The sequence below is a fragment of the Microtus ochrogaster genome, chromosome 7 (assembly GCF_000317375.1).
Source record: "Microtus ochrogaster isolate Prairie Vole_2 chromosome 7, MicOch1.0, whole genome shotgun sequence".
In the NCBI taxonomy this organism is placed as follows: domain Eukaryota; kingdom Metazoa; phylum Chordata; class Mammalia; order Rodentia; family Cricetidae; genus Microtus; species Microtus ochrogaster.
Window position 1 is genome coordinate 36,183,177 of NC_022014.1, and position 14,598 is coordinate 36,197,774.

Consider the following 14,598-nt stretch of genomic DNA (forward strand, 5'->3'; position numbering starts at 1 on the left):
GTAGACCAGGCTGGTCTCGAACTCACAGAGATCCGCCTGCCTCTGCCTCCCGAGTGCTGGGATTAAAGGCGTGCGCCACCACCGCCCGGCTTGCCAACTTTTCTTAAATTATCCTGACTACCTTTTGCCTTCATGCCTTCTCCTTTTCTTACTTCTGTATCTCTTTCACTCTTACTCCGTGGCTAGCTGACGTCCTCCTCTCCTTTTTTCTCGCTGCTCCTTTTTTTCTTGTTGTTTCTTCTGTTTACACTCTCTGCCTGCCAACCCCACCTGTCCTTGCTCCTGCCTCACTACTGGCCATTCATCTCTTTATTAGACCATCAGGTGTTTTAGACAGGCAAAGAATCACAGTTTCACTGAGTTAAACAAATGTCACATAACTTAAAATAAGTATTCCCCAACAACAGTTTATCACCTTCATTCCTAGTTTTGTGCATTAGCTATTTGGACTTGCCCATCCATTATATCTGCTGTTTTGTAAGTTCTGATTGTGTCTCCCTCCATCCCTCTGCCCCTCCGTCCCTCCCTCCCTTTCTCCCTCCCTCCCTGTTTTGTTTTGTTTTGTTTTTTTGAGACAGGGTTCCTATTTGTAGCCCTGTTTGGAACTCACTCTGCAGACCAGATTGGCCTTGAATTTACAGAAATCCCCCTGCCTCTGCCTAAGTGCTGGGGTTAAAGGCGTGTGCTACCACGCTTTGTTTTTTATTTTGTTTTGGGTGTTTTGCCTTCACAAGTGTCTGTGTACCACATGTTTGTAGTGCCTACAGAGTCCAGAAGAGGCCTTTGGATCTTGTAGGGCTGTAGTTACAGACAATTGTTAATTGAGATGTGGGTGTTAAGAATCAAACTTGGATTTTCTAGAAGAACAGCCACAGAGTCCTCTCTCCAGCCCAGTAACAGAAATCTTAATGGGTGGCTAGTGGGGAGTGGTATCGCAAAGTCATTTTGATTCAGTTTTTTTCTACTAATTAATAATATTGGATGCTATTTCACATATCTCTTGGCAGTTTTGTTTATTTTTTTATTGTTTGGAAAAATATGTAGCTACAACTTGTGTTTCTTTTGAGATTGTGGTTTGTGTGTAGTCATGTGAAAGTAGTGTATGGAGGTTAGAGGTAGATGTCAGGTGTCTCATGTATTTGCTTCCACCTCCCTGTCCCCAAGCATAGATGTAGGTTTTTGAGTGAGGTAACAAGGTCCTAGTTGCCAACCTGTAGAACTTGTTTGTTTTCTGGACAAATGTACATGAATACTATATTCCTTTGGCCCAGATAGCTTTGTGGAACTGGGTATTGGTACTCACATCTGGAGTTCCTTCTCCTTCATGGCAGATTTCTGGATTTCTTTGAGTGCATAAGGGGCAAAATTTTTGAAGCCACTTGAACCACAAGAACCACTTGAAGTCATGTGATTCTGATTATTGATGGGGCATTCTCAGGTCAGAATTTGATGGCAGAATGGCCCTTCTTTCTACCCTTCTTTGCTTTAGTCATTCCGCTGGTACCGAGTTGAAACTCTACCTACTTTAGTTTTTGAGATGGATTCTTTCACTGACACTGGAAGTCCAGCAACCTACCCATTTCCTAGTTTTGTAAATGGGTCCTAGGGATCTTAACTCAGGTCCTCAGGCTTGTGCAGCAGGTATAATTCGATGAGCCATTTTCTTAGTCCCAGGTGATTAAGTTTTCTTTTGGGTTATTTGAATTCTTAATGAATTTTGGATATCAGATAACATTTCTTTCTAGTTTACTGTTTTACTTTATTTGATTTGTTCAGCAGAAACTTTTAAAAACAATTTTTAAAATTGATTCTTGGGAATTTCACATCATGTTCCCCAATCTTGTTCATTTTCCAGTCTCTCTATATCTTTCCCTCATCTGCATAGTGTCTTCCCCCAAAGAAAAATTTAAAGAATCTGTTAATTTAAAACAAACCAAAAAACCAACTTCGATCCTTCATTTTTCTCGCCACTCCAACACCCCTGCATTTGTCTTAGTGGCATTGGGAACTGTGGTGTATCATACAAATGTTCATTGTAATGAGTTGTTGGTTTAGACCTGGCTTCTGGTACATCGTTAACTTTGAACCCTTACTGAAAATCCTCCCGGATATCCCACAATTGCCCTGAGACTAGGACATCCCTGTCCATGGTTTTACAGGACCAGTCCCTTGTACTCCATCAGGTCATAGATGGGGTAAGCGCTGGGGTGGGCCACTCAAAGCACTGGATGTTGGTCTGGCTGGGTGGTAGCTGATTTGGTCAGTCCGGGCTGCTGGGGCCTCCCCACTCAGGCGAGGGATAGAGCCAGCTCTTCTATGCCTAGGATGTCAGGTGGGCTCTCCCATGCCTGTGATTAGGGGTGGCATCATTCCAGCTCTCCTGTGAGGAGTGCCACCAGCTCCTCTGCTGCAGTGGCCAGTGAGGGGCAAGGCCAGCTCTCCCAGGGCCAGCATAGGGGCATGCTGGCTCAGCGCAGCCCTCAAATTCAACACACATGGTTCTTTTGGTCCCCTGTGGTACTTGTGACATAGAGATCAACACAGACCCTAGCTGCAACAGGACTGTGGACCCTGACGTGACCCTTATTAGCAGCTCAGGCCTAGAGATCAGCCTGGCCCCGGTGGCAGGCTATCCAGATAAGTATGGTCCTCATGGCAACATGGCCCTTTCACACCAACATGGTCTCAGGTGGCTGACCAGATCCCAGGCATCTGCAAGATCTTTGTAACAGGAACCATGGGCATTAGTTCAGACTCTGGCTGCTGTAGGGTCATGGACCCAGACAGGGCTCTCAGCAGCAGCCCGCACCTGGATGACAACTGTGATCTGGGGTGGCAGCTCAGGCCATACAGGTCGGCATGGTCCTGGCACACCAACATGGCTACTGGTGACAGCCAGACCCCAGGCATCTGTGTGGCCTTTATTGACAACACAGGTCATGGACATCAATACAGACCCTGGCTGTGGTAGGAATGTGAACCCAGACAAGGTTCTTGGCAGCAGCCTGGCCCCAGATGTCATCATGGCCCCGGGTGGCAGCGTAGGCTACTCCTATTGGCAATGGCCCTGGCAGCAGCATAGCCTTTGGACATTGATATGGCCTCAGGTGGTGGCCCAGATTCTGGGGCATCTGTGTGGCCTTTTGTGGGAAAATGGGCCATGAATATTAACACAGACTCTGGCTAGGGTAGGATCACTGAACCAGACATGACCCTCAGCTACAGTTTGGACCCATGACACCGGCTGGAAGAACAGACCAGTCAGAAATGCCTGACCCCTGTGGCGGCATAGTCCTGGGTTACCCATGTGGCCATTGGGCATAGGTGGCAGCCCAGACCCTGGGACATCTGTGTGGCCTATGGTGGGAATGTGGGCTGTGGATAGCAACACAGACCATGGCTGGGGTAGGACCACAAAGACGGATATGGCCCTTGACACAGACCAGGCTTAGACGTCACTATGGTCCTAGGTGGCAAGCTGGCCACCCACATTAGCCTGTTCCTCACCGCCTTTGCTTCTTCAGTTCTACCTCTTTCTAAAGCACATGAAGCAGTCCATGTGTTTGTTCATCATAGTGGTATCTACCCTCCCAGTGTCATAAGGCACCAGGTGGGTTTGAGCCTTTGGGTATATTCCGCCAGTCCGGAGACTTGAGGACCAAGGTGACCCTGTGGCTGTCTTTCACTTGCCTGGGCTCTGAGGACCCAGGTGGGCCTCCAGCAGAAACTTCTGAGTTTGATATGAATCTAATTTATTTATTTTTGCATTTGCGGCCTATGATTTTGTTATGTTAGAAAAAAATCCTTGCCAAGGCCAAAGTCTGCCTTAGAATCTTCCCACTGTGTTCTCTGGGATGTCATAGTTTTCAGCCTTGTTTAATTTTCTTTTATCTTTAGTTCATTCTTCTATATTGTGTGTAGAAATTCAGGTTTTTCAGCATGATATACCAAAGAAACTATTTTTTCCCTGTTATGACCTCTTGTTATGCTTATGAAAAATTAGAACCCCATATGTTTTTGGCTTTTCCCTTTTTTCTTCTGGTAATCTGTTAGTAAATTTTTCAGCCAATACCATGTTATTGTTTCTCTTTTTAAATTTAATATACATGGGTGTTTTGTCTTGATGTTTGTCTGAGCAACATGTGTGCAGTGCCTATGGAGGCCAGAAGAGGACTTTGGATCTCCTGGAACTGGAGTTGTAAACCGCCATGTGAGTGCTGGCAATTGAACCTAGGTCCTCTGAAAGATCAGCCAATGCTCTTAACCACCAAACCATCTCTTTAGACCCTCAGTTGTTTGTTTTGATTATTATATCCTTGTAATATAATTTTAAAGCATTGAATATATATAGTGCTTTAGGTCAGTGGTTATCAGCCTGTGGGTTATGGGTAAACCTCTATCTCCAAAAATATTTGCAGTATGATTCCTAACAGTAGCAAAATTATAGTTATGAAGTGACAACCAGAATATTTTTATGGTTAGGGGTCATTACAACATGAGGAACTGTGTTAAAGGGTCACAGCAATAGGAAGGTTAAGAACCACTGCTTTAGGTAAGATGGACATTTAAAAAATACTCTACTGATTATCCAGTGAAATGGCTCAGTGGGTATTGGTGTTTGCTTGCCTAGCCAGACGACCTGAATTTCCGTTATGCCACCTGGTTTCTCTGCAGCTGCATGAAGGAAGGCCATTTATAATGTACCAATTTGTACAGTAATAGGTTCTCTAGGCGTACTTTACATGTCTGTCATAGTGGACCAGGATTCTCAATAAAGGTTGTTAGAATGACAGAGTTTCCCCCTTCTTGATCCTGCATAGTGTGGAAAGTAAGAAAACCATGCCCATTACAACTTCTAGCCCAGAGCAAACAAGCAAGCACGTTGCCTTCAACAAGACAATGGCAGGGAAAACGTTCTTGGACAGTTTTGTACTGAAGAGAAGGTCTGAAGTAGGCTTCCACAGTGCCTTTGAGCAAGAGAAAGCAGAGGGACACAATACTGGAAAAATTATTAAAGTTCAAGGATAAGGAAAAGACTAGGAATAATCCAGGTTCTTTTCAGGGTGGAACTGTGTCTGGTTCTAAATTTGAATAGTGCTCAGTTAGTGGCAAGAGATAATAAAGCAATAGCTTAAATTCTGAGAAAAAGAAATTAAGATCCAAGAATATTATACCAGACAAAATTAAGCTTTAAAGCAACAGGCAGGTATTTTTAGACATGAAAACACTGAGCATCCAAAACTTATTATAAAATTTGTAGGCGATGAAATCCAACTAAACAAAGAATGAAAGCTGTGGTAAAGGACTGATAGTTATAAGCCTGTGTAAATTTTAAAAATCCACATTATGCAATGTTAAATATTAAAATTTAAATGGTGGATCTCTAACACATGGAAATATTAAATGTTGATAGAATAAAAAAAGCACAGATTACAAATACCTACAAGTAAGGTATCTTTAAAATCTTGTCTTTGAAAAGTGTGCACACAGTGATTTTTTTTCTCTAAAATAGAATTTTAAGGTAACTCTTTAAGCATCACCTTAGTGTTTTTCATAATTCTTTACCTTGCCTTCTAGTTTATTTTTGAATATTTTTTATTTTTAAAATTTATCATTATGATCATTTTCAGTTCTATCTTCTGTTCTTCTCCTTTATTGGGTGTGCTTCACCTGGTTTTGATAAATCTCACAGGCAAGAGTTGTTAGAAGTAAAATGTATTTGAATGTTATACGACACACACACACACACACACACACACACACGCTTTTTCTCTCTCTACCTGAATGGTGACATTAAAGGTGTGTTCCACTCTGTCTGGCATCTGTGGTAGATCTAGTACTTTTTGTGTGCTAGGTAAGCATTCTATCAACTAAATGTATCCACAATGGCAAGTTACACTTTTGTAGGACTGTAGACTGAATGAGGGTTCCTAGATTAATGGGCAGTTAAGTGGCTTACACACAGCTTGTCATACTGCCATGGAAAGTCACAGTTGTTTATAGAAAGGTAAAAATTTGAAATTACATTGAAAATTACATTGGCCTTGGAATAGTTTGTATTCTGTGTGTTGTATTGATTGCTGTGGCCTTTAGCCTCACAACAAAGGCTGAATTTAATTTTTAATTCTTTGAAAATTTCATACACGTGTGCAATAGATCTTGATCATATCCAGTCCCCCTTCATGCCCCCTCAACACATTTCTCTCCCAATTTTATCTTTCTCACCTCCTCTTCTTCCTCCTCCTCTTTTTTCCTTTTTCTTTTTTCTTTTTCTTTTGTAACCCACTAAGTCCTGTAAGTATTGCCATCTGCAGACCAATGCATCTATGAGGGCGTGAGCATCCTTCTTCAAGAAAAGTGACTAACTCCTGTCAGCAACCACTAACTGCCACTCGCTCCTCAACTGTGTTGGGTCATGAGGAGCTTTTCCCCTTTCCATGTTGGGATTTTTAACTGGCTGGATCTTTTGTGTGTTACTATGGCTGCTTTGAGTTCCTGAGTATGACAGCTGTGTCCTGTTTGGATGCCAGCATTTCACAACACTCCTCCTTACATCCTCCTTATTCCTTCCTGACTCTTACATTCTTAAAAGAAATGTAATTATTATTGTAATTATTATTTTTTTTTATCATATTGGTGTTTTTCTTGCAAGTTTGTGTGTGTACCACATGTTTGCCTGGTACTCAGTAGACTAGAAGAGGGTTTTGGATCCTTTAGAACTAAAGTTTTAGACAGTTGTGAGCTACCATGTGGGTGCTTGGAATTGAACCTGGGTCCACTGGAAGAGTAGCCAGTAGGTGTTTTAACCACTGAGCCTTCTCTCTAGCCCAAGCTCTTACATACTTTCTACCTCCTCTGCTATGATGTTCCCTGAATCTTGGAGGGTGTGTGTGTGTAATTGTATATGTCAAATCTATAACTGAACACTCACAATTACCTCTTGTCAGCACTTTGAACAGATATAAACATTAATCAGTGCAATAAGAAGCTTTTTTGACCAAAGTTAAGAGTAGCTCAAATCCCTTGGTACCAAGAGCTTGGCCAGCTGCTTATCTTTGGTAAATTCTTCTATCTGCTAAGTAGAGGGTGCTTGTCTTGGTTACTTTAGCTTTGGATCATGGTCTTATTCTTTTGTCTTTGTTATTTTGATTTTAAAACATTTAAATAAAATGGTTTTTTTAAATTTAAATAACTCTTAAAACATTTAAATAAAAAAAGATCTGTGGGGTGGGGGTTGAGGTGGCTCAGTGGTTGAGAGCACTTGCTGCTTTTGCAGAGGGCCCAAGTTTGTCCACATAATGGCACACAACCATTAGTAACTCCAGTTCTGGGAATTGACATTCTCTTCTGAATTATTCAGGCACCAGGCATCATGTGATGCACTTATGTATGTGCAGATAAACGATCATTAACATAAAATAATTTTTTTGTTTTGTTTATTGAGACAGGATTTTTTTGTGTAGTTTTGGAGCCTATCCTGGAACTCACTCTGTAGACCAGTCTGGCCTTGAACTCCCAGAGATCCACCTGCCTCTACCTCCTGAGTGCTGGGATTAAAGGCGTGTGACAGCACTGCCTGGTTTAAAAATCTTTTTTTTGTTTGTATTTTTGTTTTTCTGAAGAGTTTCGCTGTGTAGCCCTGGCTGTCCTAGAACTCACTTTATAGACTAGACCAGCCTTGAATTTAGAGATCTGCCTGCCTCAGTCTCCCTAGTTCTGGGATTAAAAGGTGTGAACCACCACCACTGCCTAGCTAAAATAAAAGCCTTAAAAAAATCTGTGTATACTCATGTGCGCGCATGAGTGTGGGCAAGTGGCCAGCTTTACATAGGGTCTGGTGATCTAAACTCAGGTCCTTGTGCTTGCCTGCTTAAAATATGTTTTATGGATCTTTTTCAGAAACTCAGATATTTTTACAAATAAAAATCTTATGTTAAGACTTTTATTTCTAGATTTGTCTAATGAACTTCTCAAAGCGTCATTGGTTAGAAGTGTTAATAATATTTAGGTGAGGTTCAGATGTGTCTAGCCTTTTGACATTATGACATGACTTCATTATCTACAAATGCTTCATGCATAGGTATCCTGGGATGCATATGGTATATGGACAATGAGTTGGGTATGCCTGAATATTAGTTGGGCATAGGTAGAGGGAATGGCAATTCACTCTGAAAGTAAGCATAACCTTTCATTCATTCTGAAGTCTAAGTTGTGGTATTAGCAAGGAGTTAAATGTCACTTAACAATTTTCAGGTGTTTTTTTTTTTTTTTTTTCTTTTTCTTTTTTGTTTTAGGCCTCAAGAAAGAAGAACTGGATATGAACAGTTTCACTCAGGTCCCTCTCCAGTGGATCATGATTCCTTGGAGTCCAAGCGACCACGCTTGGAGCCAGTTTCTGATGCCCATTTCCAGCGTGTTAGTGCTGCGGTTTTACCGTTAGTTCACACGCTGCCAGAAGGGTTGAGGTCTTCTGCAGATGCTAAGAAGGTAAATGTTTGTTTTCTTGCTCTGTGGAGCTTAGGACTATAATGTTTATGTAACCATATTTCAGGCTCAGTGGCTAAAAGAAAAGCCCACATTACAGCAGCCTGTAAAGGTTGTGCTATGAGAGCAAAACATTGTTAAGCAAAACTATAAACCACAGCCCCAGAATGCAGTTAGTACCTTTGACTTTTTGGTAAGTGAAAACAGTTTGAGGAGTTCAATAAAGAAGTCTCTTTTGACTATTTCTCATGCATTTTGTGTGGCTCACTGTACCACAAAATGTGATCAAAGGTACTGAAGGCTGTCAGTTTTGTCATATTTCTCTTATTTGTGTGGTGGTAGGAAGGGCTTATACAGTATGGCATGCATGTAGATGAAGGTCAGAGGATAACTTTCAGGAGTCAGTTCTCTCCTCTACCCTTTAAGATAGGGTTTCCACATCTAGCCCAGATGGTCTGGAGCTCATTGTGTAGATCGAGCTGGCTCACAAAAATCCTCCTGCCTCTGAATTCTCAGTATTCCACCATGTCTAGAAAATTTCTACTTTTTACTGTGTAGTCCAGACTGGTCTCAAATCTATAGTAATCCTTCTTGCCTCTGCCTCCCCAAGTGCTAGTTTTATAGATGTAAGATACCACATTCTGCTGCGTGTTTTAATTTTACACATAGAAGTAAATCTTTGTTGAATACTTGATACTCTAGTGTTTCTCAGCATTTACGGGTATTTTGGTTCCATAATTGTCAATACTTCGAACGCTTGTTTGTACAAATGACAGAAATATGGTTAGGGCCATTTCAAAAACTGTTGGAAATTTTGAATTAATTCCAACTCAAAATTTAATTAGTGACACAATTTTTTTTGTTGCACATTAATATTTCAAAGTTCTCAGAAATAAATTCTCATTATTATAAAGCCTTCATAACAAGAAAATTTGAAAATTATTTATTCTTCATTTTTTGCAAATATTAGCCCATTGAATTGCTCTATTTTGTGCAATGTTGATGGAGATTTGAGTTCCTGCCGCAATGCTATAAAGATACATTCTCTTGTCCTTTTAGCCTTTGAAGGTTGATGGTAGTAGTCAAAGCCAAAAGTTGATTTTTTTATTTGTAAAAAATGTAATTCTCTCTTGAAGCCAGTGTAATTTACGTTTTAATAGAGGAAGCTCAAGAATTTACATTTTAATAGAGGAAGCATGAAGTGAGGCAGCTGGAGTTTATATACTAAATGGAAACATACTGGAACTTAGCTGCATTATTGAGTCTAGCAGAATTATTACTGTTTTTGTTGTTCTTTATTTATAGATTTCTACAGGTTTAGGGTATAGCTATGATTTTATTTTACGTAAAATGCCTTTTATATGACGTGTTATGAGGCTTTTTAGTATTACATATGTTTTAGCTGAAAATTAAATGTGATCAGTCATTTGGTATGTTTTGGGTTCTGTAGTCTTTCTAGCTATTCTTGCTCTGAACTTTCTGTAACCTAGAGAAATCTAGTACCCTCTCCCAAAATTGTGTGTCTAGTAAGCTGCTTGTATGCTTACCTTAGACTGGAAATTGTTTGTGTCGTCTGTGTTGGGATGACGTGGTAGACTTTTGGTAGAGAGATTTCCATTCTCTGTTAATGGATCACTGATGATTTGTAGGTACAATGGGATAAAGATTTTTTCTTGATAAATGTGTGGGAAAATGTTGTATGCTGAGGAGATGACACATGTGCTGTATGTTGTATGACTTCCATACCTTAGTTTTGGTCCTTGGAAATAACTGAAAACATTTGGTGCTAGAGATTGAACTCAGGACCTCACCATGCTGAACACTTACTCTGTCATTGAGTTATACCTATTGACCCCCCCCCCCCCAAATTTTCTTTGATAGGAACACTTGGCTTAATAATGGTAAGGTCAATGGACATACAAATACAGCCTTTTTTTTTTTAAAGTATTTTTTGAGACAGGGTTTCTCTGTAGCTTTGGAGGCCATCCTGGTACTCGTAGACCAGGCTAGCCTTGAACACACAGACATCAGCCTGCTGCTGCCTCCTAAGTGCTGGGATTAAAGGCGTGTGCCACCACTGCCAGGCTACACAACACACAGGCAATCTTAAAAAAAAGAATAATGAATGATATATCCAAGCTATAGAAGTAGTATAAACATCTGTGTTTATATAAATATATATATATATATTTCCAAGTATGTGTGAATATGAGAATGGATTACCATTAGAGAAACAGCACACTGCTGTTGAAGGGTAGCTATTGTGTCTGTTTATGTTACCCCAGGTACGGTAGTTGACATGTTCACTGTATTCATTTACCATTGCAACCAATAAATGCTGTTTATATGCTGAGAGTCACAGGTAGATTCTGCTGTGCTTTAAAGTTTACGTTTTCTGTTAAGACAGTCTTGATGCTAATATTGGCTGTTCGTGAGAAATAAATTGTTGTTTCTGATTTTTCTTCTAAAGGATCCAGCATTTGGAGGCAAACATGAAGCTCCATCCTCTCCACTGGCTGGGCAACCATGTGGGGATGATCAAAACGCCTCACCTTCAAAGCTTTCAAAGGAAGAGTTAATACAGAGTATGGATCGGGTAGATCGAGAGATTGCAAAAGTAGAGCAGCAGATCCTTAAATTGAAAAAGAAGCAAGTAAGTGGTACACTCCTTTCTTAACATAGCTATGTTCTAGAAGTTGCTAAGAAAAGCAATCATGCCTTTTCATATGTCTCGTATTTTTATTCTTCATTGCTGCTTGTTTCTTTAGTTTCATTCCTTTGTTTCTCCGGGTATACTGTACAGTGTGGTATCTCTGTACATTAGATATTAAGTTTGCTAAAATGGTAATTTATTTTATAGCCCAGTGGCAGCACGTATGCCTACCAGCTTGTGCATATCCTTGTCTTTACATGATAGTTTTTCTTTTTGACCTAGATGTGAAATTGTTTTAACTATGGTTTTAATTAATTTGCATTGTCTTGATTAGGATTGAGGCTGAATTTATTTTCATGTTTTGCCTTCTGTGTTATGTGCAGGTATTTTCTTGTTTCTTTCTTTTAAGATTTTCTAGCATATCATTTCTTTTCAATAGTCATTTGAGGAGGGAGTTGAACCTTTTTTTTAAATTTTATTTATTTATTAAAGATTTCTGCCTCCTCCCCGCCACCGCCTCCTATTTCCCTCCCCCTCCCCCAACAAAATCCCCCTCCCTCATCAGCCCGAAGAGCAATCAGGGTTCCCTGTTTTTTTTTTTTTTTTTTTTTTTTGAGATAAGTTCTCATTGATTATGTTGCCTAGGTTGTTAATACATTTGTTTAGGTTGACACTAAACTTAATAGGTTCAAATGATGCCTTTGCTTCGTTTCCTGAGTAGCTGGGACTATAGACTCATTTTATCGAAACTGGATCAGTGAAGCACCTTTTAAAACTGGGATGTATTTCACACCACAGTATTTATTCTTTCAAGGTGTGCCCTTAAGTATTTGTAATATATTCATAAATTTTTGCAGATTATCACCATTATTGAATCTAGAACATTTTGTAACTTCTAAAGGAAACCCGTTATTCTTTAGTACTTGGTGTCTGATTCTAACACTTCTATCTTCTGGAACCTACTTGTCTATTCCTGTCTGTATGAATTACCTGTTTAAATAGAAGCGTATGACATAGCCTCAAGAATTGACTTTAATCCCAGCACTCAGGAAGCAGAGGCAGGTGGATCTCTGTGAGTTCGAGGCCAGCCTGATCTACAAGAGCTAGTTAGTTCCAGGACAGGCTCCAGAGAAACCCTGTCTAGAAAAAAACAACAACAAAAAACAAACAAACAAAAAGAATTGCCTATGATGTATTTGCATCAACATTTTAAAATTGTTACTAAATTGATTTCATTGTAGAGCCAATCATACTACTTTTACTCATCTATTCATTAGTTGATAGACATTTGGGTTGTCTCTATCTTTTTTCAAGGTTTATTTCTTAATTATGTATATGCGTACGGGTGCCTTTAGAGGCCAAAAAAGTGTCAGATTTCTGGAGGGCAGGAGTTACAGGTAGTTATGGTCTTCCTCATGTGGGTGTTGGGAACTAAACTGTCCAGCTCCATATCTACTTATTTTTTTTAAATATTGATTTATTATGTATATAATATTCCTTCTGCATGTATGTCTGAAGTCCAGAAGAGGGCATTAGACCTCATTACAGTGGTTGTGTGTCACCATGTGGTTGCTGGGAATTGAACTCAGGACCTCTGGAAGAACAATCAGTGCTCTTAACCTCTGAGCCATCTCTCCAGTCCCTTAAAAATTGATTTTAATGAGCTATCTATTTTTCTCTGCTACCCTACCTTCCTCTCCCCTACCCTTCTATTCTCCTATGATCCCCATGTGCCCTAGTTACTTAGAAGATCTTGTAGTTTTCTACTGATTAGATCCATGTATGTCTCTCTTAAGGTCCTCTTTGTTGTCTAGGTTCTCTGGGTTTGTGAACTGTAACCTGGTTTTTCTTTGCTTTATGACTAAAAACCATTTATGAGTGAATACATATTTTATTTGTCTTTCTGGGTCTGTGTTATTTTACTCAATATGATGTGTTCTAGCTCCACCCATTTGCCTGCAAATTTCAAGATGTCATTATTTTTTTCTGCTGCATCGTACTCCATTATATAAATGTACCACATTTTCCTTATCTGTTCTTCCGTTGAGGGGCATTTAGGTTGTTTCCAGGTTCTGGCTATTACAAATAATGCTGCTATAAATATAGTTGAGCACATGTCCAGTGGTATGATTGAGCATCCTTTGGGTATTTGCCCAAAAGTGGTATTGCTGGGTCTTGAGGAAGGTTGTTTTCTAATTTTCTAAGAAATGTCCATACTGATATCCAAAACGACTGTACCAGTTTGTACTCCTACCAGCAATGGAGTGTTCCCTTTACCCAACAACCTCTCATGCATAAGTTGTCATTAGTGTTTTTGATCTTGGCCATTCTTACAGATATAAGATGAACTCTCAGAGTTGTTTTGATTTGCATTTCTCTGATGGCTAAGGATGGTGGGCATTTTCTTAAGTGTCTGTCAGTCATTTTAGATTCATCTGCTCAGAGTTCTCTGTTTAGTTCTGTACTCCGTTTTTGTTTTTTGGATTATTTGTTCTTTTGATGACCAGTTTCTTGAGTTCTTTGTATATTTTGGAGATTAGCCCTCTGTCTGATATGGGGTTGGTGAAGATCTTTTCCCATTCTGTAGACTGCCGTTTTGTCTTGCTGACTGTGTTGTTTGCTTTACAGAAGCTCCTCAGTTTCAGGAGGTCCCATTTATTAATTGTTGCTCTCAGTGTCTGTGCTACTGGGGTTATATTTGGGAAGTGGTCTCCTGTTTCAGTGTGTTCAAGTGTACTTCCCACTTTCTCTTCTATGAGGTTCAGTGTAGTTGGTTTTATGTTGAGGTCTTTGATCCCATTTGAATTTGAGTTTTGTGCATAGCAATAGATATGGATCTGTTTTCATTCTTCTACATGTTGATATCCAGTTATGGCAGCACCATTTGTTGAATATGCTTTCTTTTTTCTGTTTTATATTTTTTGCTCTTTTGTCAAAAATCAGGTGTTTGTAGGTAAGTGGATTGTTATATGGGTCTTCGGTTCGGTTCCATTGGTCCTCCTGTCTGTTTTTATGCCAATGTCAGGCTGTTTTCAGTACTGTAGCTCTGCAGTATTGTTTGAAGTCAGGGATTGTGTTGCCTCTAGTAATTTCTTTAGCTGGAGAGATGGCTCAGTGGTTAAGAGCACTGACTGCTCTTCCAGAGGACCCGGGTTCAATTCCCAGCACTCACATCGCAGCTCATGCCTGTTCGTAATTCCAGTTCCAGGGGATCTGACACCTTCACACCAATGCACATAAAATAAAGTTTTTTACCAGCCTGGTCTACAAGAGCTAGCTCAAGGACAGGCTCTCAAGCTACAGAGAAACCCTGTCTCGAAAAACCAAAGAAAAGGAAAGAAAAGAAAAGAAAAGAAAAGAAAAGAAATTTCTTGCCGGGCGGTGGTGGCGCACGCCTTTAATCCCAGCACTCGGGAGGCAGAGGCAGGCGGATCTCTGTGAGTTCGAGACCAGCCTGGTCT

General features: G+C 40.1%; 1 protein-coding gene across 1 annotated transcript in view; it reads left to right on the top strand.

Annotated features, from left to right (window-relative positions):
• Ncor1 (nuclear receptor corepressor 1) overlaps positions 1-14,598 on the top strand; it is a 159,604-nt gene that overhangs the window by 32,941 nt on the left and 112,065 nt on the right. The window contains exons 4-5 of the mRNA XM_013347052.2: positions 8,295-8,487; positions 10,955-11,137. Coding sequence (XP_013202506.1) covers positions 8,295-8,487; positions 10,955-11,137 — 376 coding nt within the window. The remainder of the gene's footprint in view (positions 1-8,294; positions 8,488-10,954; positions 11,138-14,598) is intronic.